Genomic DNA, 26471 nt, shown 5'->3' with positions numbered 1-26471 from the left:
TCTGCTTTCAGTCCCATTGGTTTGTTCATCACTATCTCTTCTGTAATAATTATTTTATCGAGGCCCTCATCTCCCTTCCCATCCCTATCATCGCTCTTTGGCATACTAAGCCTGTCTTCCACCGTGAAGACTGGCACAAAATATCTGTTTAATGCCTCGGGCTTGAGCCCTTCATTAAGGTACAAGACAATGTCAGCAGGCGTTGGAACAAAAAGATAGCGGGGGAAGGGGGGATGGTAAAGATAGATGATAGGTGAAGAAGGGAGGGAGGGGACAGCAGCAATGAGGGGGAGGAGGGATGGCTTGGTGGGTGGAGGGGGAAGGGAGGAGAGAACTGGAAAGACTGGAAAGGGGGAGGGGAAAGAAAAGATGAGCAAGTTTAGCAGAAAGCAGGGGTTAATGTTAAGGACATCTGGCTGGAAGGTGCCCAGATGGAAAATAAGGTGTTGTTCCTCCAATCTGCAGGTGGTCAGGGTGGGATAGTACATAAGGCCATGGACAGACATACGAGTGCGGGAGTGTGACTCAGAATTTAAATGATTGGCTACTGGGAGGTCTCTGTTGTAGCGGAGGGAGTGGAGATGCTCAGTGAAGTGATCTCCCAATCTGTGACCAATCTCTTTGATGTAGAGAAGGCCACAAAGGGAGCAGTAAATCAGTCCTGGATATACAAGTGAAGTGCTGCTTCACTTGAAAGGTCTGTTTGGGGCCCCGAACCATGATGAGAGAGGAGGTGTTGGCGCAAGTGTTGAACCTCCTGTGGCCACGGGGAAAGTGCCGAGGAGGGCGATAAGTGAGCTGAATGAGTGCACAAGGGAATCACGAAGGGAGTGGTCCTTATGGAAGGCCGAAAATGGAGAAGGAAAAATCTGCCTGGTGATGGAATCCTGTGGTAAGTGCTGGAAATTCTGGCGGGTAATGTGTTGGATGAGGGGTGGTAGGTGAGGACAACGTGTTTGTTGCATCTGGGGGGCAGAGGGGGCCAGGGCAGATGAGTGGGAAATGGAGGAGATGTGAGTAACGGCTGAGTTGATGGTGGTGGAGGAGAAGCCACGTTTGTGGAAGAAGGCAGACACTTCAGAAGACGTGGACTAGAAGACCTCATCTTGGGAACAGATACAGCGGAGATGTAGAAATTGGAATCCTTGTAGAGGGGACAGGGTGTGAGGAAGTGTAGACAAGGAAGTTGTGGGAGTTAGAGGGTTGGCAGCATATGTCAATGGAAAGCTTGTCTCCCAAGATGGAGACAGAACTTCAATGCTACCTAACAAATAGCTTTTTCTAAAATACATAATACAAGAAGTGGAACCAGAAGAGACATGAGCATTTACAGAGGATTTTCCATGGAATCATTTAGATGCTCAGAGCTTAAATCTTTATTCATAATAAACAAAAAAAAATCAACTGCGGACATACTTTAAAAAATGTTAATTTTATTTTATTTTTTACACATTACAGTAATAGAATTCTATATTGGCAATACAATTGGTAACATTAACCATGCATTTTGCTCTAAAAGTGTGGCTTTGATACTACAGGTATTATGCATGGACTACTGACCCATCAGTATATATCTGTCAAGAAACATTTAATGGATTATTCTGGTCAATGATGTTACAGGGTAACCAAAGAGAAGTGAAATTCCAATTAGTAAAAACAAGAGTGGACTCGAATAGCTTGATATCGTTTATTGTCATTTGCAATGCTGTTGCAATTATTTATATCAACTAAAAGTTAATGCATCTGACTAAATATTCATTTAGTGCCCAAATTTTCCCAATTATGTAAGAATGAAACACAACCCCGGAACAGAACCACAGTGAGAAACCAAGAAATTCCTGGAAAATGCAAACTTGCATCCACCGAAAAGGATCTTTCAATTCTGACTTTGCTTTTGAGGGATCATCAGTTGGTTGCAGAGGGACAGTTATTTGTGGTTCCCTGCTTAAAACGGTACTTACATTAGGTTTAGGGTTAAGGCAACACATTAGAAATAGGAGCAAAAAACTGCTGGAGAAATTCAGTGGATCGAGCAACATCTGTGGAGACAAAAGGGGTAATATCAGTACTGTTGGAGGACGCCAATCCAACATGTCCGCTTCCCTTTGGCTACACAAACACTGCCCAACCTGCAGAGTCCCTCCAGCGGTTTGGCTTTAGCTTCGGACTGCAAACACATAATCTGCTGTCTCTTATATCCTCAAGGAGCAGGAGTAGGTCATTCAGCTTCTCGAGCTTCCTTTGCCATTCAACCAGGTTAAGGCTCACTGGAACCTGGCCTCAGCTCAACTTTCCTGATTCCATGTAACCCTTGCCTAGGAGTCATGTATTAAAGGTGGGGTTGAAGTTTAACAGTGAGGTATGAACAAGTTTTCCCAGAGGGTGGTGAATCTGTGGAATTTGCTGCGCATTGAAACAGCAGAGGCGACCTCAGTGAATGTACAGAAGATAAGTAGGGGAATTAAGGTATGTGGGGGAAAAGGCAGGTAGGTGGGGATGAGCCTGTCATCAGATCAACCATGGTCTCACTGAATGGCGGAGCAGGCTCGAAGGGCCGGATAACCTATTTCTTGCTCCTATTTCTTATGTTCTTATGTAATACTAGTGTTGAAGATATATATATACACAAATGTACAGGAAATAGATGGATAGGCAGGATGGGAAAGCTTCAAAGTTTTAGTATAAATTTGAAATGATGTTAGGCAGAGACATGTGGGCTAAAGGGTGTGTACTGTTCTATGGTCCTTCTTTGGACCAAACATTCCTCAGCTTAAGATGAATTCATGGACTTAACCTCCAGAGCCCCCTCAGATAGTGATTGCCAAAGATTCACAACCTACTGCAAGAAAAAGTTCCTCCTCATTTTCATCTGAAATAGTACCCCTAATTGTGAACCTGTCTCTCTTTCTTCTAGATACCCCCCACCAGGGGAAACATCCTCTCATCACCTATCATGTCAAGTTCCCTCTTTCAAAGTGATCACCTTAATTCATGTCTTCATTCTAGTGAATCTTCCTTGCACTTCCTTTACTAAATAAGCATCCTCCAGGAGCCATCCTCAAAAGTTGTTGTGAAGTACTGCTATTTTCCTACTCTGCCCCTCATTCCACAGTGGCCAACATTTCATTCACCTTCCTTATTACTTGCTGCACACGCAGACTCACCTTACGTGCATGCGCTCAAAACAAACTCCTAAGAACCAGGTGAACTGCATGCATCAAAGGTTCTAGCAGCTCCTCCAAAGTGTTCATGGGAAACATAGGGACCTGGTTACAGTACATTCTCTGTTGATCAGAATTTGTCGGTGTGACATGAGTGGCGACCTTGTACGGCTAGGTCCTCTTTCCCAGTGTGCAGCCCAGTGGGAAAGAGGATCTGGCCATGCAACCATTCTCTGGCTGCAAAGGTGGACTGTCTACTAACAGGCCTTTTATTGAAGCACAAGGGTGTGGAGGTAGCAGCGATATGTGGCGGCTGCATGGATACCACTTGGCCAGTGGAGGGAGAAGGAGGGAATTCAAATGCAGGTGGAGGAGTGGGTCTGGAGCAAAATATCTGGAGGTCACTGGGCTGGTGTGAGGGGGTAAAGGTAAAGGTTCCATTATTGTCACCTAATACCAGACATACATGAAATTCTTTAACGTTTGTCTACCGTCAGGCAGACAGAGAGTCGCCCCTTTGGTCTAGATCAGCCATTCTCAACATTGTTTAGATTATGGCCCCCTTAGGACTCTGTTCAAAATTTATGGGCCCCCTTCCCTGTGAATCAATCAAGTTTAGTGATTTCTCTCCTACCGACCTCGTTAAAAGAAAATTATAATTTCAGTTTCCCCCCCCCCCCCCCCCATTGTCAACGGTTGGTCTAGATGCTTTACATGTCCTGTGCTTGTAATATGGCATAGTAAAAGGACCAATTAAATTCCCTTATAGCATTTGGGGGCCTTCTAACATTTTGGTGGCACTAACAATCCTGTCCAAATAAGTGCTGAACTACGGATACACTTGTGTTGCAAACTCAAATGCATCGGAACATACAGTGTTGTGCAAGCAGTTAATAATAAGGTTGCTGTTCTATTTAGCACGTATTTACTTGAGCACTGTTCTACTTTGGTTATAATAGGAGATGCTAATCTGTGCAATGGATTAGTAACTGGAGCATTAATGCATTTAGTGGGTCACATTATGAGAGAACAAGCTGTATATATTACATCACAAAGACGTCAGGAAAGAAAAGAGAAAAAAATAAGAGGCACCAGTGAAGATGAAGTGTCTATCACAAATTATTACATCCAGAGAGTTTCAGACTGACTCAGTGTAATTGTGCTGGTTAATGTTAATTACATGCTTTAAAATGCCCTCCTAACAAAATCAGGACTGCTTTATGTCAATCATTTAATGAGGTTTCAACTCATTTAATTCATACCGTTTTTAACTGATGTAGTTAAGTGACTGCTCTCAGGTTATATATATCTCCATTGAAAGTCTGTTTTTAAAAGCTCCAAAAATCTGCTGTCCTACTATTCAGGAATCCTAAAGGTTTGGGACCCGTTTCCTAAGGTCCCTGAAACTGTCTAGGCCACAGGTTCCCAAGAAGCCCCTGAAACTCAACAGGCTCTGATTCCCCAAGATCCTCTGAAACTCACTGGAGCCCCTGTCACCGAGATCCCCAAAACTCATCAGGTCCCCGATCCCCAAGATCCCCTGCAACTGACCGGGCCCCCTGCCCTCAAGATCCCCTGAAACTCAACAGGCCCTGGTTCCCCAGATCCCCTGAAACTCACTGGGCCCCTCGTCCCTGAGAGCTCCTGAAACTGAACAGGCCCTGGTTCCCCAGATCATGTGAAACTCACAGGACCCCCGGTTCCTGAGGTCCCCTAAAACTCACTGGTGCCCCAGTCCTGAGATCCCCTGAAACTCACTGGGCCCCCAGTTTCCAAGATCCCCTGAAACTCATTGGGCCCCTGTTTCCCGCTCTTTCCTGAAACTCATAAATTGGCTCCAATTCTTGAACTCCCTATAAATTTTCCATATTCAGTAATTTATTATGCCATGTAGCATCTAGAAAAAGCAAATTAAAAGTCTGAAGGAGTATTAATATGGAATAACATCCAATCGTCTAGAAAATCTGCCAGTCTGGGGCCACAAATATTCAAAGCCTGTTGGATTATCAGAGTTTTAGTGTGCTTCAGTCAAATTGGAAGATTCCCCTGAACCCAAAACTAAAGTAAAAGATTCTTGTTGACATGAACACTATTCTTCCCCCGTCTACCTCCTCCTCTCTATTGCCCCAACCCCAAATAAACTGGTACTACCTTCTCCAGGCTAAATTATGATGTGCTGTGTTGATAGTTTTTTAAGGTTCAAGCATTCCAGAAAGGTGTTTCTTTCTAAAGGTTGGGCATATTTGGAATTCCAGTCTCTGTCAAACACTGCTTGGAGTTCATCATGAACTGAGGCTGTTCCCATTTGCCATCTGCTCCGCTGGTGCTCAATCACCAGGCTCACGCCCGTGTTTTCCTCAAAGTCATCCCCGACCCAGTCAGAGGTACCTGTAAAGCAATACAAGAGAAGCCTTGGTTAATGACTCCTTTACCAATCCGGAGCCCAGTTATTAATCCATTTCCCAAGGGTTTACAGTTCACGACTCACTTCCTTACCAAGTGATCAGTTCATCCCATTCATCAATCCAGTGCTTTTGGCAAATAAACCAGACTTTAAACCCCTATTCTTGGTGAATAATCCATTTCCCAAACCAAAATCCCAATTTAATTTTCCAATCCAATGCTCTCAGATTGTGGTGATTTCTAAAAATTTATCCCAATCCTTAACCCATGCCCAAAATCAGTGTTCTCAGATAATAATCATTCACCAGTCTGATGTTTTGTATTAGTAATCCATTCCCCGATTCATTAATTCATCAATACAGTGTTCTCCCAATAACCCACCATTTGGCTCTAAATTGAAACCTAATCCCAATCCAGTGTTCTCATAGTGTTGCAGCCTCCTCGCTGTTGGGGCCTGGATTGGATACAGATCCTGCCGGAAGAGTTTACATGCTCCTCTTGTATGGGCTTTTGTCATGTGCTCTGGATTCCCCTTCACATTGCTAAAACCTACTGGTCAGGTTAATGGACTACTGTTAGCTTTTAAGTAATAAACAAAACAAGGCGAAGTTGATCAGCAAAGCTACGGGGAAGTAAGAGAGGAAAAGGGACCGATAGGACTGTTTTAATGGGAACAGGCATAGACCTGATGGGTCAAATGGCCTCCTTTGATGTCCAAAATAGTATAGATTGGAATTCATGGCTACCATGGGCATAGTGGATTGAAGGCCCGTTTCTGTGCTCTATGACTCTGTGAAATAATTAAGCATCCATTCACCAATCTAGCATTTCCATCTAACAATGTTTTGACCAACTGTATGTTTGCACTTGTAGAAAACTGGAGCAGGGGGATCATTCAGGATTTTGGGTCTACTTCATTATTCAATAGGATCATCCACTTCAGTGTCCATTGCTGGATTCCCCCCTATCACTTAAACATTAAGAAATATTAGCGTAGCGGTTGGCACATCGCTATCACAGTGCCAGCAACCCTGGGTTCAAATCCGCCGCCGTCTGTAAGGAGTTTGTACGTTCTCCCTGTGTCTGCATGGATTTCCTCTGGGTGCTCCAGTTTCCTCCTACATTCCAAAGACGTACACGGTGGGTAGATTAACTGGCCACTTGGGTGTGTTTGGATGGTGCAGGATCTTGGGTTGGAAGGCTTGTTAGCGTGCTGCATCTCCAAATTTAAAAAACAATTATAATTTCAACCTTCTTGAAATTGTTTAATGACTTGGCTTCCACTGCCTTCAGCAGTAGAGAACTGCAAAGGCTTAGCACCCTTTGGGTGAAAAAATATCTATTTGATCTTGATTTGAAATGGTGCATCCTGTATCTTGAGGCTGTAAAGCTGATTCTGGACTCTCCCATCACCAGAAACATTCTCCTGTGTCTCGTCTGTCTTGTCCTGTGAGACCATCATGGGATTCTAGGAGACAATCACTTCTAAACTCTGGTGACCATAGAGCAAAAGAAATCGCAAAATATTGAGCAGCCCCTTGCCTCCTCAGGTGCACTATGTTCTTCCAGTAATATCTGCTCAGTACATGTTTTACATTTACATGATCATCTTGGGTTTTGTATTAAGCTGGTTCAAAATTAATTTTTTGAAAAATACTTGGATCACAAATTTATTTTCAAAGGGTTTGCTTGCTGAAACAAAATTGGGGATAGAGAACTTCAAGCTGAACACAAAGATAATTCCAGATTTGTTGTAACATGTAGGAACATAAAGAAACATTAAATTAACTTTTATTGAATTTAGAATGTTTAATGCATAATAATACTGACACATTGTGTTAGTTCACCTGATCTAAAAATGTTTTGCCACTAATTTTTATTTGTAATCAGCATCTGATGCCTTTTATGTCTGTATCCAACAATGGTCGGCCAGCAGCGGTGGATTCCAATTGCCCTGATATCGCCCGCTTTCCCATGGTCGCAATGTCCTGGTGAAACCTTTCACCACGTTCGACACTGACAACACCAAGATCAGCAGGGAAGACGTCCACATGCGAATGCAGAAAATTAATTTTCAATGACGTGTTATATTTCATGCTTCAAGAAGACTTAAAATATAACAGGAAATCTCAAAAATAAGTTATATCTAAAAAACAGTATGTGGTCAGCAGCCCATAAAATGCACCCAAAAGTGTTCATGAAACCCATCCAACATGGAATGGATCATGTTAAAGAAAAATGAAATATGCACACACAACACACACACCCACACATATGGACCATATTTTCACTCATATAACATGCATGCACATATAATATGCAGAAAATCATAATTTGTGTAAAAATATTTTCATATAACGCACACATACCTATACCATATGGGTGTTGTCTAAATTCTGACTGACAAAACAATTTGCATTTAAATGGGACATGAGACAAAGCACATACCAGTATCTGCCCACAGTTAATCTCTCGCAATTAACACCCAATCAACTTCCCCCAGAGGTGTCAATTACCCACATTATATCAATGATATCCTTTACTGCAACCATTAAAAACAAGCTTTGGAGAGGAATAAATTAAATAGATCGAAGACAGGGGATTTTAATCTAAAGTCTCAAATCAGAGCACTTGATATGTTAATCTCCTCCCTCAGGTCTGGGCAATTAACATTGATAGGATCCAGTGCCCTAGTCAGAATGCCCTGTTTATAGGAATACTATGGCATTCCAGTACAAAGAGATATTCCCAATTCCCAATATCAAAATTTTCCACACCATCTATAAATTGTACTAATTCTTTCAATGCCACGATTATATTCCCATGCTCGCTATAATTTCCCATGCTCACTATAAATTGCCGGGGCATCTGTCCCATGATCGCGGTAAATTGTGCACGTTCTTTCAATGCTGCTATTATAATCCCATGCCCACTATAAATTCCTGGTTCAACTTTCCCATCCCCACTATTAATTGTGTCTATTCTTTCAACATGTAAAAATATTCTCATATAGCGCACATATACATATCATGTGTGGGTGGCGTGCCTGGTTTGTAAAATACACATATAAAGGGTGTGTTACATGCATAAAAATATGGTACTCCACAGCACACTGCAATCCCTGGATTCACAGCCAAATAATATTTTGCCAGTTCAAATACCATAAGCAAAGTGTGTTTTATATCTGAGAGGATATCATACTTGATAATTTACGGTATATCCTGTGTGCTTTTGAAGAGGTAATTCTAACTGTTTTGAAATTATTTTAGTGTAATAATAATCAGTAACATGACTTAGACAGATGGGCTTAATATCATAAATAGAACATATAACATATAACAGTACAGGCCCTTCAGCCCTCAATGTTGTGCCAACCCATATATTCCTTAAAAAAATAAATAAACCCTCTATTTTTCTTCCATCCATGTGCCTATCTAAGAGTCTCTTAAATGCCCCTAATGTTTCAGCCTCCATCACCATCCATGGCAAGGCATTCCAGCAATCCACAACTCTCTGTGTAGAAAAACTTACCCATGATGCCTCTCCTAAACGTCCTACCCTTCACTTTGTACACATGTCCTCTGGTGTTTGCTATTCCTGCACTGGGAAAAAGGCACTAGCTTTCTACCCTGTCTATGCCTCTCATAATGTTGTAGACCTCTATTAAGTCTCCTCTCATCCTTCTATGCTCCACAAAGAAAATCCAGGCTCTGCTAACCTTGCCTCATAAGAAATATTTTCCAGTCCAGACAACATCCTGGTAAATCTCTGCACCCTCACCAAGCTTCCACATCCTTCTATTAATGAAGTGACCAGAACTGAACATAATACTCCAAATGTGGTCTCACCAGAGATTTGTAGAGCTGCAACATGACCTCTCAACTCTAGCTCAATTCCCCTATTAATGAAGCCAAACATCTCATAAGCCTTCTTAACTATCTTATCAACCAGTGTGGCAACCTTGAAGTCCCTCTTATCCACACTCTTAAGTAACCAACCATTAACCCTGTACTCAGCCTTCTGGTTTGTCCTTCCAAAATGCATCACCTCACATTTATCCAGATTGAACTCCATCTGCTACTTTTCCAGCCAAATCTGCATCCTCCCTATATCCCTTTGCAATCTACAACAACCTTCAGCACCATCCATAATTTCAACCTTCGTGTCATCTGCAGATTTACTGATCCATCCTTCTGCATGTTCATCCAGGTCATTTATAAAGATCACAAAGTACAGGGGGCCCAGAATTTCACTAGTCAGTGACCTCCAGGCTGAATAGTTTCCTTCCACTACTACACTCTGCTTTCTACATGCAAGCCAATTTTTTATCCACACAGCCAAGGTTCCACAGATCCTCATGACTTCGGAACAAGTCTCTCATGCAGGACTTTGTCAAATGTCTTACTGAAATCCATATACACCATATATCCACCCTACCCTCATCAATTTCCTTTGTTACCTCCTCAAAAAACTCCATTAGGCTTGTGAGGCACAACCTTTCCTTCACAAAGCCATGCTATCCCCGAGTAGACTGGACTTCTCCAAATGCTCCTTAAGAATCCTTTCCAATAGTTTGCACACCATTGACGTAAGACTCACTAGTGTCTATAATTCCCAGGATTCTTCCTATTACCTCCAGCACCTCCCCTGTGGCCAAAGAGGACTCAAAGATCATAGCCACTGCCCCAGTTATCTCCTCCCTCATTTCCCACAGCAATCTGGAATATATCACATTTGGCACTGGGGACTTATCAATCTTAATGTTTTTAAAAAGATCCAACATTTCCTCTTCCTTAATTCAACACTGTTCAGCACACATACCTGTTCTATTTTGACCTCATCCTGATCAAGGCCCTTTTCTCTTGTGAATACTGAAGATAAATATTCATTTAGGACCTCCCCAACCTCCTCCTCCTCCAGGCACATGTTGCCTCCTTTATCCTCTAGCAACCCCGCCTTCATTCTCGACATCCTTCTCTTCTTCACGTATGCATAGAATGCCAGGGTTCTTTTTAATTCTACATGCTTTCTTAAGCTCCTTCTTGACTCTCATAAACCTCGCATGAGCCCTTCCTGTTTCCTTCTTCCTCACCTATTTCATCAACCACAGTTCTCTTTTCCTACCATCTTTTCCCTGTCCCCCAGTGGGACAAACCTATCCTGGATTAGCTGTCCCTAAATATCCTCCACATTAGTTCCGAACTTTCACCTTTGAACATCCGTTTTCAATTTACTCTTGCTAGTTCCTGCCTCATACCATTGTAATAACCAACTTAACCAGGTGTTCATTAACCAGAATTAGATCCAGTATGGCCTCTCCTCTCATTGGCCGGTCCACATACCATGTCAGGAATCCTTCTTGAACACACCTGACAAATTCAGTTCCATCTATCCCTCTTGCAGATAGGAAGTGCCAGTCAATAATAGGGAAGTTGAAGTCTCCCATAACAACAACCCTTTATTTCCTGCACCAATCCAAAATCTGCCTGCTTAACTGCTCCTCAGTGACCCGAGGGCTATTTTGGGGCCTATAGATCATTCCTAATACAGTGATTGCTCCTTTCCTATTTCTGCCTTCCACCCACACTCAGTAGACATTCCCTCAACAGCATCCTCCTTTTCTATACCCGTGATACTATCCTTGATCAGTAATGCTACTCATTCCCCCTCTCCCCGCGCTCCACCTGCCCTTTGTCACAAAAAAAATAACATCATACCATCATGCTTTTAACCTTCTACCCTATTCTCTGCAGTCTATTTCTAGTTCCCACCCCCCTGCCAAACCCTCCCCAACCCTTGCTCCTTGGTTACTGATAACTGACTAAATATGCTTAGAACCTGATGCATAGGTTAAAGTGCAGCCAGTTTCATGGAAAACTAATTATCAGTGAACCCAACAGTTGATGAATAAACTGCAATGAACCTCACTGAAGAGAAAGCAACAAGATCCAGAAATGGGGAACTGCTTCTTCTGAATCCTCTCACCATCTCTCAGCTGTTGAAACAATTCTGTCCAAATATCAGAAAACACATCGAGGCTGCACCATGCATTCATGAATGCCAATCACACAACTCAATGCTTGGATTTTGGCTGCAAATTTAGATTGAGAATTCTGGCAGCTCCACATGCACAAAGGCAATTTTAATGGGGTTGAGAGTTTGGCAGGTTTGGCCTGAAATGGCAGATGAGGCAGCTTTTGGCTCCAGCATGCATAATTTTCATCTCTCGCTACAGTGTCTGTGGTAGGGAGGAAGAGGGAAGAATCTTCAACAGCACAATTTCCGTCCTCTTCAGGTGAAGATGTGGACCCCATCACAGATTCAGGTCAGGATCATGACCTGAAAATCCCTAGAAATGACAGTGGGAATCACCCAATGTGCCCAATGTTGGATTGTGAGAGTGCAAGATTGTTTTTAAGCCATTTTTTAGGTTTGGGTTTAGATAATCATCCTTTCCACATGCTGCACAGGCATTCAACGTTACATTTGCAGTGGCCAACGCTTACACTTTACATACATCCCTAGGGATGCAAGCAATTGGCCAAAGAAAATAACCAGCTGCCTGAGTCCATCTGGATCCCAGTCCTCAGACTCCAACAGTAGAATAGGAATTTTCTACATTGGAAGCAAATGTGAGGCAGCTTAATTCTGCTCTGCTCAACAGGAGTGCAATCAGATCAAATAAGCCATTAGCTCCACATAATAGGACTGAGTGCAAATTAGTTCATCGTGACAGTTGCACTGCTTAGAAAGAGGTTGTCCTTTTGCCCATGCACATTAATCTAATTTGCCTGCATTAGGTCTGTATCCTACACCTTGACTATTTAAGTACCTGTCGAAATGACTCTTAAGCATGGTGATTGTATCTGATTCCACCACCCCCTCAAGTGGTGAGCTCCACTCTCTAAAAATAATTTCTCCTCAAAATCTCCTTTCTCTTCCTCTCACCATTAACCCATTTCCTTCTGTTTGTGATACACCTACCATGGGGAAAAGAATCTATCTACCCTATTTATGCTTCCTAAAATATTGTGTTCCAGGGAAAACAAGGCCAGGTTATGCAATCTCCCCACATAAATAAAGTCCTCCAATTCCGGTAACATCCTGATGCATCTCCTCTGCACTCTCTCCAGTGCAACCACTTCCTTCCTAAAGTGTGGCAACCAGAACTGCACACATCACTCCAAGTGCAGGTTAACTAGTGTTTTGTAAAGTTTAAACATAGCATCCCAAGCTTTATATTCTATGTAAAAGTCAAAAACACGACGCTGGAGAAACCCAAGTGGTCAAAATGTGTACTTTATGTCGCAAAGATAAAGGTACATAACCAATGTTTTGGGCTCGAGCCCTCCATCAAGGTATGAAAAGATGTTGGCTTGCACCTGATCAGAATTGGGGTGAGGGAAGGGGTAGGGAGAGGAGCACGGTCTCAAAGGCAGGAGGTAATAGGTGGATAAGGGAGGAGAGCACACCAGCAAACAGGAGAAGGGGGAATGGCTCTGTGAATGGAGAGGGAAGGGGTGGAGACCTGGAGGAAAGAAGATGAAAGGGAAGGGAGGGAGAGCAGAGAGTAGGCCAGCAGAAACTGGAAAAAATCGATGTTCATGCAATCCGGTTGGAGAGTGCCCAGATGGAAAATCAAGTGTTGTTCCTCCAATTTACAGGTGGCTTGGTGGGACAGTACATGAGGCCATGGACAGACATGTGAGCATGGGAGTGGGGCAATGAATTGAAGTTGTTGGCCACTGTGTCACTGAAGGTGCTCAGCCAAGTGATCTCCCAGTTTGCGTCCAGTCTCTCCGATCTGGAAGATACCACAAAGGGAACAACAGATGCAGTAAAATAACTCTTGAGGATACACAAGTGAAGTGGATGAGGGAGTCATGGAGGGAGCTGTCCCTATGGAAGGTAGAGAGGGGAGGAGAGGGGAAGGTGTGTCTAGTGGTGGGATCTTGTTGTAGATGACAGAAATTATGTGTGGATGTGGAGGCTAGTGGGGTGGCAGATAAGGACAAGGGAAATCCTGTGATTGTTACATCTGGGGGCAGAGGGGCCAGGGCAGATGAGTGGGAAATAGAGGCAATGCGGGTGAGGGCTGAGTTGATGGTGGTGGAGGGGAAGCCACGTTTGTGGAAGAAGGCAGACATATCGGAAGATCATGACTGAAACACCTCATTTTGGGAACAGATAAGGCAGAGTCAGAGAAATTGCAAGAAGGGAATAAAATCCTTGCAGGGGACTGGTTGTGAAGTGTAGTCAAGGTTGTGGTAGGAATTGGTGGGTTTGTAAAATATGTCTGTGGAAAGCTTGTCTCCCGAGATGGAGACAGAGAGATCAAGAAAGGGGAGAGTGCTCCCAGAGTTGGACCAGGTGAGTGTGAGATCAGGGCGAAAGTTGGCAGCAAAGTGAATGAAATTGAAAAGCTCAACACGGTGCATGAGGCAGCCTTGATGTAATCATTAAAACAGCGGAGGAAGTGTTGAGGGATCTTGCCTGTGAAGGCTGGCAACATGGATTGCTCCACAATGCCCACAAACAGTTAGGTATAGCTAAGATCTATCCAGGTACCCATGTGTACTCCTTTGATTTGAAGAGATGGGATGAGTCAAAGGAGAAGTTATTAAGAGTGAGAACAAGTTCTGCCAGGCAGAAGAGGTCGATAGTGGAGGATGACTGGTTAGGTCTCTTGTCAGGAAAGAAATGAAGGGCTTTAAGACCTTTTGTATGGGGGTTGAAGTGGTAAAGGGATTGGACATCCATAGTGAAAATGAGGTGGTCAGGTTCAGGGAATTAGAAGTCATTGAAGAGATGGAGGGCATGTAAGGTATTGTAGGTGGGGAGGGATTAGACCAGGAGAGAAAAGATGGAGTCGAGGTAAGATGATATTAGTTCGGTGGGGGAAGAGCAAGTGGAAACAATGGGCCTACCTGGATTATTGCATTTATGTTCCTTGAGTAAGAAGTAGCACAAGATAGTGCGGGTTTGGGAAACAATGAGATTGGAGGCCATGGGAGGGAGGTGACCAGAAGTGATGTGGTTGGAGACAGTGGCTTGATGTGCTGTGGTGGGGTCCTGTAGAAGGGGTAAGTAGGAGGAGGTGTCCAAGAACCGTCATCTGACTTTGGTAAGGTAAATGTCCCAAAGGAAGCATGTCAGATGTCTTCTTCACTGCCCTGTTGTATGGTTACATTCAGGGATATCTGGACAAAACCCAAAAATCCCTCTGTTCAGCAACATTCTTTAGTACCCCACCATTTCGGCTACATGCCCTATCCATATCCAACTTCCCAAAATACATCAACTTGCACTTGTCAGGGTTATATTTACTCTGCCAATGCATCTGTAACTGATTACAGAAAGTCTGTGGTGTGTAAAGCAGTTTTGCATTGTATTTGGAAATTGGCATAATTGGGGTAAATGAATTGGTTCATGAGAAATGCAAGATCAGAGCTGTAATGAGAGCAGGAAAACGTCAATTTCTTTCTAACTTAAGATCTAATTTTACTCAGTAGTTTGTAGACTATTTGATAAACTATTGCATCAATGAATTCACCAATCCTAGTCACAGAGAGATACAGCTCTAAACATGTCAGTGTCGACCATCAACCATTTACTCTAATATTACATTAATCCCTTCTTAAAATTCCTCTCACATTGTCATCAACTTTGTGTAGATTCTACCTCCACCACATATACTCCTCGTGGCCATTTAACCTTGCAACCCACACGTTTTGGGTTGTAGAAAGAAACCGAGATGGTCACAGGGAAAACGGACAAACTCCACAAAGACAGCACCCAAGATCAGCATTCAACATGGGTTACTGGCACAACAAAACAGCAGCTCCACCAGATGGACCACAATTGCATCTTAATGTTTCAAGTTAACAGGAAACAAAATCTGAAAAGATTATTAAGAAGGATTGGAGACATTATTTTGTAAGATGCAAGGTAATTTGAGTATCCGAGAATGCAAAAGTCTGCAGAAGAAAGCAAACATTGGCAAGTCCATCACAGCCTATGGCCTCCCATCCATTGAAGACACCTACATGAAGGGCTGCCTTAAAAAGGCAGCAAACATCACAAGAACATAGTCAAGTCAAGACACCTTTATTTGTAGTTCATACCATGCTCGCATGATAGCATTTCTCCAAGATCTAGGAGCAGACTTACATAAATATAAGTTAAAATAGAAGTTAAAATATTAAGACATATACAATAAAAGTCCATGGAACACTATCCACATATGTTCTGGGATTGCAGGAGCCTGATGGCTTGGGAGAAAAAAAGTGTTGCCCAATCTGGAGGTAAGGGCCCAAGTGCTACGGTACCTCCTACCAGGTGGCAGAAGGGAGAACAGTTTACATGAGGGGAGTCCTTCACAATGCTTGTTGCCTTTCCACGTGCATCGTGTATTGTAGAGGTCTGTCATGGTAGGAAGAGAGCCCCCACTGATCTTTTCTGTTAACTTCACTATCCTCTACAGGGTCTTACGGTCCGAGGTGGTTCAGCTTCCAAACGAGGTGGTGATGCAATTGCTCAGAATGATCTCAATACATCCTCTGTACATGTAGTGAGGATGGAGGGTGGGAGATGAACTTTCCTCAGCTTTCGCAGTAAGTAGAGGCGCTGCTGGGCTTTCTTGGCTATGGAGCTGGTATAGAGGGACCAGTTGAGATTCTCTGCCAAGTCCACACCAAGAAACCTGATACTCTTGACGACCTCAACAGTAGAGCCAGCAATGGTCAGCAGAGACTGATTCCCCTGGGCCCTCCTGAAGTCGACAACCATCTCTTTAGTTTTATTAACATTCAGATACAGGTAGTTGGCTCTGCACCAGTCCGTTAGCGATGGCACCTCATCTCTGTACGCCGACTCCTCATTCTTACTGATCAGGCCCACTACGGTCTTGTCATCAACAAACTTGATGATGTGGTTTGAGCGGTGTTTTGCTACACAGACATGAGTCAGAAGTGTGAAGAGCTGTAAACTAAGCTCGCAGCCCTGGGGGGCCCCCATGCTCTGACAACAGAGTGAAGAGCTGTGGACTAAGCTCGCAGCCCTAAAGGGCCTCTGTGCTCAGTGTGATGGCCTTGGAAGTGCTGTTTCTGATCCAGACTGCCTGAGGTCTCCCCAACAGGAAGTCAAGAAGCCAAATAGAGCTATTCAGCCCATTGAGTCTTCCCCACCATTTAATCATGAGCAGATCCATTTTCCCACTTAGCCTCTCTGCCCAGCATTCTTCCCATAACCTTTGATGCCCTGGCTAATCAAGAGCTATCAATCCCCGTCTTAAATACATCCAATAACCTGGCCTCTACAAACACTTATGGCAACAAGATCCACAGATTTACCACCCTCTAGCTGAAGAAATTCCTCCACATTTTTGTTCTAACTGGATACCCTTCAATCCTGAGTTGTGCCCTCTTGTCCTAGACTTTCTCACCATGGGAAACAACCTTTCTACATCTACTCGGTTCATGCCTTTCAACATTCGAAATGTTTCAATGAGATCCCCTCCTCATTCTCCTAAATTCCAATGAATATAGGCCCAGAGCTGTCAAACGCTCCTCGATGATAATCCTTTCATTCCTGGATTCATCCCAGTGAGCCTCCTTTGAACCCTCTTCAATGTCAGCACATCCTTCCTTAAATGAGGAGAGCCCAAAACTGCTCGCAATACACCAAGTGAGGTCTTACAATGACCTTATAGAGCCTCAGCGTCACATCCCTGCCCTTATATTCCATTCCTCTTGAAATGAAGGCCAGCATTGCATTGGCCTTCTTCACCACCGTCTCAACATGCAAGTTTACCTTCAGGCTATTCTGCACAAGGACTCCCAGGTCCCTTTGCATCTGGCTATTTTCACATTTCTCCTCATTTATTTTTCTCCCTGTCTATTTTTTTCTACTAAAGTGCATGACCATATGATGCGCCATCAATCATTCAGGAGACTATTATGGAGAAACCAATAGGCTTTAATTCAATTTGGAACATAGCATATCCTTACTGCGGCTGTCCTGCACCGAGTTCCAGGAAGCTGTGGAACAGCCACCTTTATACAGGAGCCTGGAGGGATGGGCCACAGGTAGAACCAGCCAATAGGCATGCTTCACCAGATAATTACAAATACATTACAGTGGTTTACCACACCTTACATTTTCCAACATTATATTTCATTTGCCACTTCTCTGCCCATTCTCCTAATCTGTCCAAGTCCTTCTGCATCCTCAGAGTTTCCTTGATACTACCTGCTCCTCCACCTATCTTTGCATGTCTGCAAAAATGACCACAAAGCTGTGCATTCCATAATCAAAACAAATTAATAAACAACATAAAAAGAAACAGTCCCAACAATCAGAATCTGATCCTTGTATTCGAACTCTGCTTCTTGCCAATCAGCCAATTGTGACCCCCGCTAGTATCTTTTCTGTTACACCACGAGTTCTTATCTTGTTAAGTAGCCTTGTGTGCGGCACCTTGTAAAATGCCTTCTGAAAATCCAAATACCTAACATCCACTGAATTTCCCTTATCCAGCCTGCTTATCACCTCCTCAAAGAACCATAAAGGTCCCCACCACCCTGGTTACCTTTGGGCCGAAGGTAGAGAAGCCTGAACAACAGCACCTCCAGGTTTAAGAACAGCTTCTTTCCAACAACTATCAGGCTCTTGAATCTCCCCTCTATTCATGAAATACACTCGCAAAAGGACTATTTGCACAATTGCAAAGTCATTTTTTTCTTGCACGATGGTAACATTACCTCCCTTTTGCATTTATTATCTCTTTTTAATTTAATGTATACCATTGTAGGTGTCTTTTTTTAAATCGTGAAGTGCCCATTGAGCTGCAACAAGAACAAACCTACATGGTAAAAATGTATAAGACAATAAACTCTACAAACTCTAGGCCTCTGTGCCCCCCTCTGCAACTGGATCCTTGATTGTCTCATTGGAAGGCCACAGTCAGAACGAATTGGAAACAACGTCTCCTCCTCACTGATCATCAACACAGGCGCACCCCAAGGATGGGTGCTTAGCCCACTGCTCTAACTCATTATATACCCACAAATGTGTGGCCAGGCACAAACCCAGTGCCATATACAAGTTTCCCGATGACACCACAGTTGTCGGCAGAATCACAAACAGCAATGAGGAAGCGTACAGGAGGGAAATAGATCAGCTCGTTGAATGGTGTATCAACAACAACCTTGCGCACAATGTCAGCAAAACCAAGGAGATGATTGTGGACTTCAGGAGGAAGTCAGAGGAACATGACCCAGTCCTTATCAAGGGCTCAGTATTGGAGAGGGTCAAGAACTTTAAATCACAAAGAAGGCTTGCCAGCGGCTATACTTTGTGAGGTGTCTGAGGATGTTCGGCATGTCTTGTGAACTTCTACAGGTGTACCGTGGAGAGCATTCTGGCTGGTTGCATCACTGCCTGGTTTGGAGGCACCAACTCTCAGGATAAGAATAAACTCCAGAGGGTTATTAACTCGGCTTGCAACATCACAGGCACCAGACTTCACTCCATCGAAGACATCTACATGTGTCTTAAAAAAGTAGCCTCTATCCTCAAAGACCTCCACCACCCAGGCCATGCCCTCTTCACTCTGCTACCATCGGGGGAAAAGAGACAGGAACCTAAAGACAAGCACAGCATCTTCGCCACTTTACGTACACCATCATCTATATTACTTTTCGTACACCATCATCTATATTATTTTTTTATAGTAATGTAAGATAATTAGAATTTGAATGTTTGCTCCATGACGCTGCTGCCATGCACCAAATTTCAATGCTTGTTCATGAGAATAAAATCTGATTTTGAATTCATTATCCATCATTTAACTTAGCATATTCCTGCATCTCAATCGATTTGATAAAAGGGAACAGCAAGTATTTTGAAGAAACCAGCTGGTGAGCCTTTAAAGTGCAAGAGAACATCTCAAATATTTCTCTGTCTTCTTTAATAATATTAGGCCCCATACTCTCTGCTCCCCTCTCATATTTTAAACATTCAATTCTTCTAGCAGCTGATATTTAGTAGAAATAATAACAAACTTTGCCCAATCCAGTGCAGCTGACTGGAATGAGTAATGAAGTTGGAAACCAGCATCCATCAATCACTACAACTGCCCTTTGACAGAGCCATTTCAACGGCAGTCAAGAAATATAAATGTCTACCTTTGCAAAATTAAAGGATCTAATTAGCAGTTCTAAACTGGCACCAGTCCAGCATGACTGCTGAAGCCTTTGGAAACGGCACAAATGCCCTGTAATTACAGGATGTAGAAGTTCAAAATAAAATCCCCATTCCTCAAAACAGTCTTAGAAGCTGCCGGCTACCATTCTCCCTGCATCTTTGTGTGTGTTCACAGTGAGAGCCTATTGGACAGAAGAGTGACCTAGTCTGTCTGTGTTGCAGCACTATTTTGGCAGAGGCAGTTTATCCGGAATATTTAGTCTTCATTCAGCCTAAAGATTCAACGTGCAAATAGTTGAAGGGCGCTATCTTTTGCGACATGTAAATAGTTGAAGTGAGCTGCTTTGTAAACAAATCTTGAGCCCAGGTAGATAAGGCCGAATTCAAAAAGCAGAGTAGGCCGATACTACTGGGGAACGGCATGGATCAGTGCTTAGACCTGAATCACTGAGAATCTACATTCATGACTTGGATCAGGGAACCAAGCGTAAAGTATCCAAATTTGTTGATCAAACAAAGGAAGCCATAAAAGCAAAGAATAAGCCAAAGAATTAGGAAATCTGGCTCTTTTACAAAAAAAGGACATTACAGAAATTATTGAGCAGTCATGATCAATTTTCTATTTTTCCCCATCTCGGAGTTTAAAAGGCCACCGATAAGCATATTTTAACCTGTCCCAGTACCTCACTCGTTCATTGTTCTCCACCTCCGTCAAAAACAGTCTTTTGGCATTAGCCACGGTTCAGTGAAGAGTAATCGTGTCAAGTTGGAATGTTGAAAGATGAGGCCGAGTCCAGAGAGTTGCTTAACAAGAACAGTCTTCCGGTGGTGGTTGGGTCCAAGACAATCAGGTGTAGGTTAGAGGAGAGGAAGGAGGAATAGGTAGGTTTGGAGGGGGATTTTCTTTTCCAGACCATGAGTAGCCAGAACCTGGAATACACTGCCTGCGAGGATGGTGGATAGTTTAAGAGCTATCTAGATAAGCACTTGAATAGCCAAGGCTTTCCGGTTATGGGCGCAATATGGGGTATAGGATTGGTAGAGATGGGTGTAATGGTCGGCATGAATGTATCAGCTGAAGGGCCTATTTCTGACCTCTAGGACTCTGATTTATTGAAAATTTAGTCTTCAGGAGAGCTACATTGTCAAAGAAGGGCTCAAGCTCAAAATATCAACTGCCTATTATTTTCTACCATTGTGGCGTGACCTGCTGAGTTTCTCCAGCATTTTTGTGTACTGCACTTGACCCCAACAACTGCAGTTTTTCTTTTGTTTATCTCCATTAAGCTGAATGGTGGCTTTCTACATTTAAAATGTCAGTCAAACACAGGCAAACTTGCTCAAGTACGAAACATGGTTGGCATGGACAGATTGAGCTGAAGGGCCTGTTTCCAAGCTGTGGGACTACGATTTTATAACACTCTGTGATGACTTTTTTAAAAATCAGATCCTGTGCTGAGGTCGTATACATGTGCTCTGTGCTGGAAATGTGTGCAAACATGACCCACTAGTGGGAGACAAAGGAGGGGTTTATTTATGGAGATGCTGAAATCTTGAGCAATGATCTGCTGGAGAAGCTCAGAATCCATGGGTAGAAATGGTCCGTTAATAGGTGCTCTCAGGTAGCCAGAATACCCGAATGTAAAGCCACCTAAAATACCCGAATGTGGCTGTCGGGTGGCTACCTGAAAGTGGAGAATCCGGCCCCGAAGAGCACTTACCTAACCCTCCTCGAGGAGGTACGGAGCGCTCCCCCTAGGCACCTGAAAGCAGCAAGGCAAAGCGGCTAGCAGTTTTCAGGTGTTGACAGTTAGCTGGTGACCCGTTGACAGCTACCCTCCCTGCTGCTGACCCTCCCCGCTGCTGACACCTACCCTCCCCGCTGCTGACACCTACCCTCCCCGCTGCCGACACCTACCCGCCCCACTGCCGACACCTACCCTCCCTGCTGCCTGACAGCCCTCCGGAGTGGAACTATGGGGCTGGGGCAGCCAGCGCAGGACTACAGGGCTGGAGCAGCCGGCGTGGGACTACGGGGCTACATCACAAAGCGTTTATTCGATTTTTAAAAACTACTTTGGGGCATCAGATTACATAACCAAAAACTCGGTAAAAAATAGTACATTGCTTCCAAAACTCAGAACCTTGACAGCTGAAGGCAGGGCTGCCAAAACTGGCACAATTAAATGCTGACATAAATAAAAGGTCAAAATTAAAGGTCTGAAGAGATCTCAAAAGAGATACAGGGCTTGGAGAGGGGAAGGGAACACAGCAGTGACTGCGGCCACAGTCCACAGGAGCCGTGTTTGCTCAGACGCAGCTCTCCTTCAGCCGGCACGTTCAGATGACAAAAAGGTGTCTTCTCTGCGGCCACCTGAACGTCCCAGCTGCACTCCCCCAGCCGCGTCTGCCAGCGCATTATCTGCCTCCGAGCACCTGACAGCGGCTAATGTTTTGCGTTTGAACCCTTTACTGAGCCCAATGTAGGAAGTGGAAATATATATATATGAAGGGAGAATCTGGGAATAAAGGCGATTAGGGCATTTGGCAGGTGGAGGGAGAGGTGGAAAGATAGTGTGAGCGGGGAGGAAGTTAGAGAGAAAATAAAGAGTAGGTAAAGAGATGAAGATGACCCAAACTTTTTTAAAAAATAGATGTTCATACTGTTACCTTTAAGGTTGTGCAGGAGAAATTTGATGTGTTCTTCTTCAAGTCTATTTTTGGCCTCAGCCTGACAATTCTGTGTTGGAATGCTTGGGGAGCTGAAGTGGTTGGTTGAGACTCTTCAAGGCATTGATGAGGCCAAATTTTAAAAACTGTGTACCGCTCTGGTCACCAAATTATAGGAAGGATACCAATAAATGTTGAGAGGATCCAGAGAAGTTTTACTAAAATGTTGCCTGGATTTTTCAGAATCTAGAAAGATTGAGTAGATTTGGTCTTTATTCATTGGAGCATGGAAGGTTGATGGGGGATTTGATAGAGGTATTTGATAGAGGGATAGATAGAGTAGATGTGAATAGGCTCTTTCCCTTGAGAGTAGGTGAGATTGAAACAAGAGGTCACGAGTTAAGAGTTAGGGGGCATAAGTTTAGAAGTAACATGAGAGGGAACATCTTCACTCAGAGAGTGGTGACTGAGTGGAATGACCCTCCAGAAGAGGTGGTCACAGCTAAGTTAATTTTGTCATTTAAGGAAATGTTGGATAGGTATATGGATGAGAGGGGATTCGAGGGTTATGGGCAAAATGCAGGAAGGTGGGACAAGAGGAGATCACTTAGATCGGTACAGACTAGAGGGGCCGAGATGGCCTGTTTCCGAACTATAATTGTTACATGGTTAGGAAGCTAAAGCTTAGGCTCACAGAGTGCAAGTATTCATCTGATCAGCATTTGGCCACACCGAGTGCAGAGATGACGATATTTACATTGTAGTAGATTTGGACTATTTACATAGAAAGTGGTGACCCACACGCTTGGTGTTCAGGCAAACTGGCTCCGAGTATAACGTGCACGCCATGGGTGCAGCCACACCAAAGATGGCGCCGCGCATCCTTCTCTTCCGTTAAGAGCAAGGAGCCTGCATGTGCACAGGCTGCGCGCTTACGTAGCCTTCACGTGACTTCCGACACAAGAGGGTGGAAGTTTCCAGTGCCTTAAGAACGCTACATGTGAAACAAAATAAACACAAGCTCTGGACGAACTGCATATATTGGGATTATTTGCAGAATGCAGTAGATTAGGATCATCTCTGGAGACTGATGCCATAGTGGCTCTTGAACAAACTTTTGTTTGATATTCAGCTGCAGTCTGCTACTATTTGTACTACAGATATTGCATACCTTATAGGTTTGAGTTTTACATTCAAAATGGGACCAATAAAGAAATTTTATGAATACTTCATAGCAGTCATAATTAAATTTCATTAAGAGTTTGACTGCACTTCAGAAGGTACATCAATATCTCTTTTAGGCTCCTATCAGATATAATTGAAAATTGGCACAAGGGAATTTGCATTGGAATCTTCAAAGCATGGACCAATGCCCAGGGTACCAGAAGATTATCTTTGCGAACTGTACTAGGGTTATTTGATGCTCTTTAAAAATACATTTCAAAAAAATGCCAAAATATCAACTGCCTTTTACTTTCCATAAATGCTGCATGACCTGTCGATCTTCTCCAGCACCGACCGGGGATACTGCACTAAACTCCACCAACCACAGATTTACTTGCTTACCTCCCTCTGTCTCCATCTTCCTCACCCTCCAACCTGATCCTCCCGATCTCCTGTACCCTCATCAACGTGCTGCTGGTCCCGATCCCCCTTCATGAGGACGATCAGCTTTCTCAACAACCACGCACTGCACTTCCCAGCCCTTGGCAGCATCCTGCTCCCAACCACTCCAGGTCTGTTTCTTCCCTTAGCTCCAATCCTTGTCCACTACTTATCCGCTAACACTCTCACTCTCAGAGGCCAACAGACATAGGAGCAGAAATAAGCTATTCAGCCCATCCAGTCTGCCTCACCATTTAGTCATGAGCTGATCCATTTCCCCACTCTGCCACACTGCCTGTCTTCTCCCCAAGATCTGGTTAATCAAAAACATAAATCTCTGTTTAAAATACACCCAATGACCTGGCCTCCACAACCTCCTGTGGCAACAAATTCCACAGATTTACCATTCTCTGGCTGAAGAAATTCCTCAGCATCTTTGTTCCAAGTGGATGCCCTTCAATCCTGAAGTTGTGCCCTCTTGTCCTAGACTCTCCCGCCATGGGAATCAACATCTTATTCTGAAACATTTTGAATGTTGAAAGGCATGGACAATGAAGACTGGGGTAAGGGCACCTTATTCTCCTAAATTCCAATGAATACAGGCCAAGAGCTGTCAAACGCTGCTCATATAACCCTTTCATTCCTGGAATCATCCAAGTGAACCTCCTTTGAACCCTCTCTAACTTCAGCACATCTTTTCTTCAACAAGAAGCCAAACTCTGCTCACAATACTCCAAATCAGTGGTTCTCAACTTTTTTCTTTCCACTCACATACCACTTTAAGTATTCCCTATGCCATAGGTGCTCTATTAAGGTGGTATGTGGATGGAAAGAAAAAGTTTGAAAACCACTGTATTAATCGTACCTAATTGACTCGTTATGTGCATGGTTTCATAACTCCAAAGGAAATGGGCCAATGCCAATTTTCTTCAAGCAAAATATTTCAGTAATAATTGGGTCTAGAGCAGTGATTCTCAACCTTCCCTTCCCACACACATACCGCTAAAGCAATCCCTTACTTAAAGTGGTATGTCAGTGGAAAGAGAAAGGTTGCAAACCATTGCTCCAAATCCTCAATATTATAACCCTGCTCCGCTTGAAATGAATGCCAGCATTGTATTTGCTTTCTTCTGGTTAGGCCTGCAACCATCCTGATCTCTTGTGCCCTCAGCCCAAGCTAGGGCCAAGTGATCATTCTAATGGGATTGGTGGAATTTCTGGTCAATCGTCTTTGATTTCTCAGTATCTCAGTTTCTCAGTATCCGTTTCCTAATCAGTTTGTCACTGCCATTAGTTGGAACTTGTCCCCACCACGTGGAATTCCACATTTAGTCAGTAACCACTTCAAATGTACTTACTGCTGTTAAGACATGAGATTATAAATATACTTCTCACTAAAACTGTATCCAATAAATGAAACTCTAAAGTTTTGGATCCTCCTTGCACACAGAAATTTGAGGAATTAGGATCATAGAGAGGTGCAAGCCATTGTGTCCACGTCCACCCCTTTACACTAATCCTACATTTATCCCCATCATATTCTCCGACTTTATTTGTCCCTGCCCTCTCTACAGGCCAAGGGCAAACTACCGTGGCCAATTAACCTGCCACTCCACATGTCTGTCATGTGGTAGGAGACAGTGGGGAGGGGGTGGAGATGCACGGAACCAGGAAACCCATGTAGTCACAGGAAGAGTGTGCAACCCATGCTGACAGCACCTGAGGCCAGGAGGGGTCTTGCACTGTGAATCAGAGATAATCTTACTGCTCCACTGAGGTGGGCATCTTATAACCATTGACTTTTAAATAATGTATGTGATGTTTGTTAGTTATATTTTTTTAATGAAACGATGCCAGGATAGCATTAAAAATAAATGACAATAATTTGGCAACAGATGACAAACCTGCGAGATCAGGTTTCATGTAATGATTTAGTGCACTCGATCCTCTACTTAGTATCAACAGCACCACTGATGAGATGCTGGGAAGCTGCCAGACTGCACAAAACCTAACCTCAGCAATGGCCAATGTCTTGGCTGGGGAAAGAGGGGGGTGATAATGGAATCCCTGTGCTAGGGCAGATGGGACTGCCTTAGGCCAGATCCAGACTCAATATGGTTTTTAATTGTCTCAGAATGTGAACACAAGCAACAGGCATTTGCCCCATATTGCACCAACAATCCAGCACTCCCCTATCATCTCACTGAACGTGCAACATAATCCGAGTAAACCACTCAATCTCTCAAGCCTGCCCTGTATTTCAAATCTGCTCCAATGACCTCGCCTGCACAACCCTCTTGGGCAAAGAATTCCAGGGAGTTACCACCCTCTGCAAATAGTAGTTTATAAGCACCTGAGTTTTAACCCCAACCTTGTCACTTAAAGCTCAGTTTGGACTACATGATCAAATCACCTCAGTCGCATTCG

The 26471-nt window shown here is 43.6% G+C and overlaps 1 protein-coding gene across 1 annotated transcript in view; it reads right to left on the bottom strand.

The window, feature by feature from the left end:
• Positions 1–1413: 1413 nt before the first annotated feature.
• The window catches only part of LOC138759787 (inactive phospholipase D5-like), a 128305-nt gene continuing 103247 nt past the window's right edge, over positions 1414–26471 (bottom strand). The window contains exons 10-11 of the mRNA XM_069930372.1: positions 5313–5549; positions 1414–2039 (exon numbers count right to left, since the gene is read on the bottom strand). Of these exons, the coding sequence (XP_069786473.1) occupies positions 5323–5549 (227 nt within the window). The 3' untranslated portion in view covers positions 1414–2039; positions 5313–5322. The remainder of the gene's footprint in view (positions 2040–5312; positions 5550–26471) is intronic.

Source organism: Narcine bancroftii, chromosome 4, assembly GCF_036971445.1.
Source record: "Narcine bancroftii isolate sNarBan1 chromosome 4, sNarBan1.hap1, whole genome shotgun sequence".
Taxonomy (NCBI): domain Eukaryota; kingdom Metazoa; phylum Chordata; class Chondrichthyes; order Torpediniformes; family Narcinidae; genus Narcine; species Narcine bancroftii.
The sequence above is the reverse complement of the archived record's forward strand: the minus strand, read 5'-3'. Positions and strand labels throughout refer to the sequence as shown.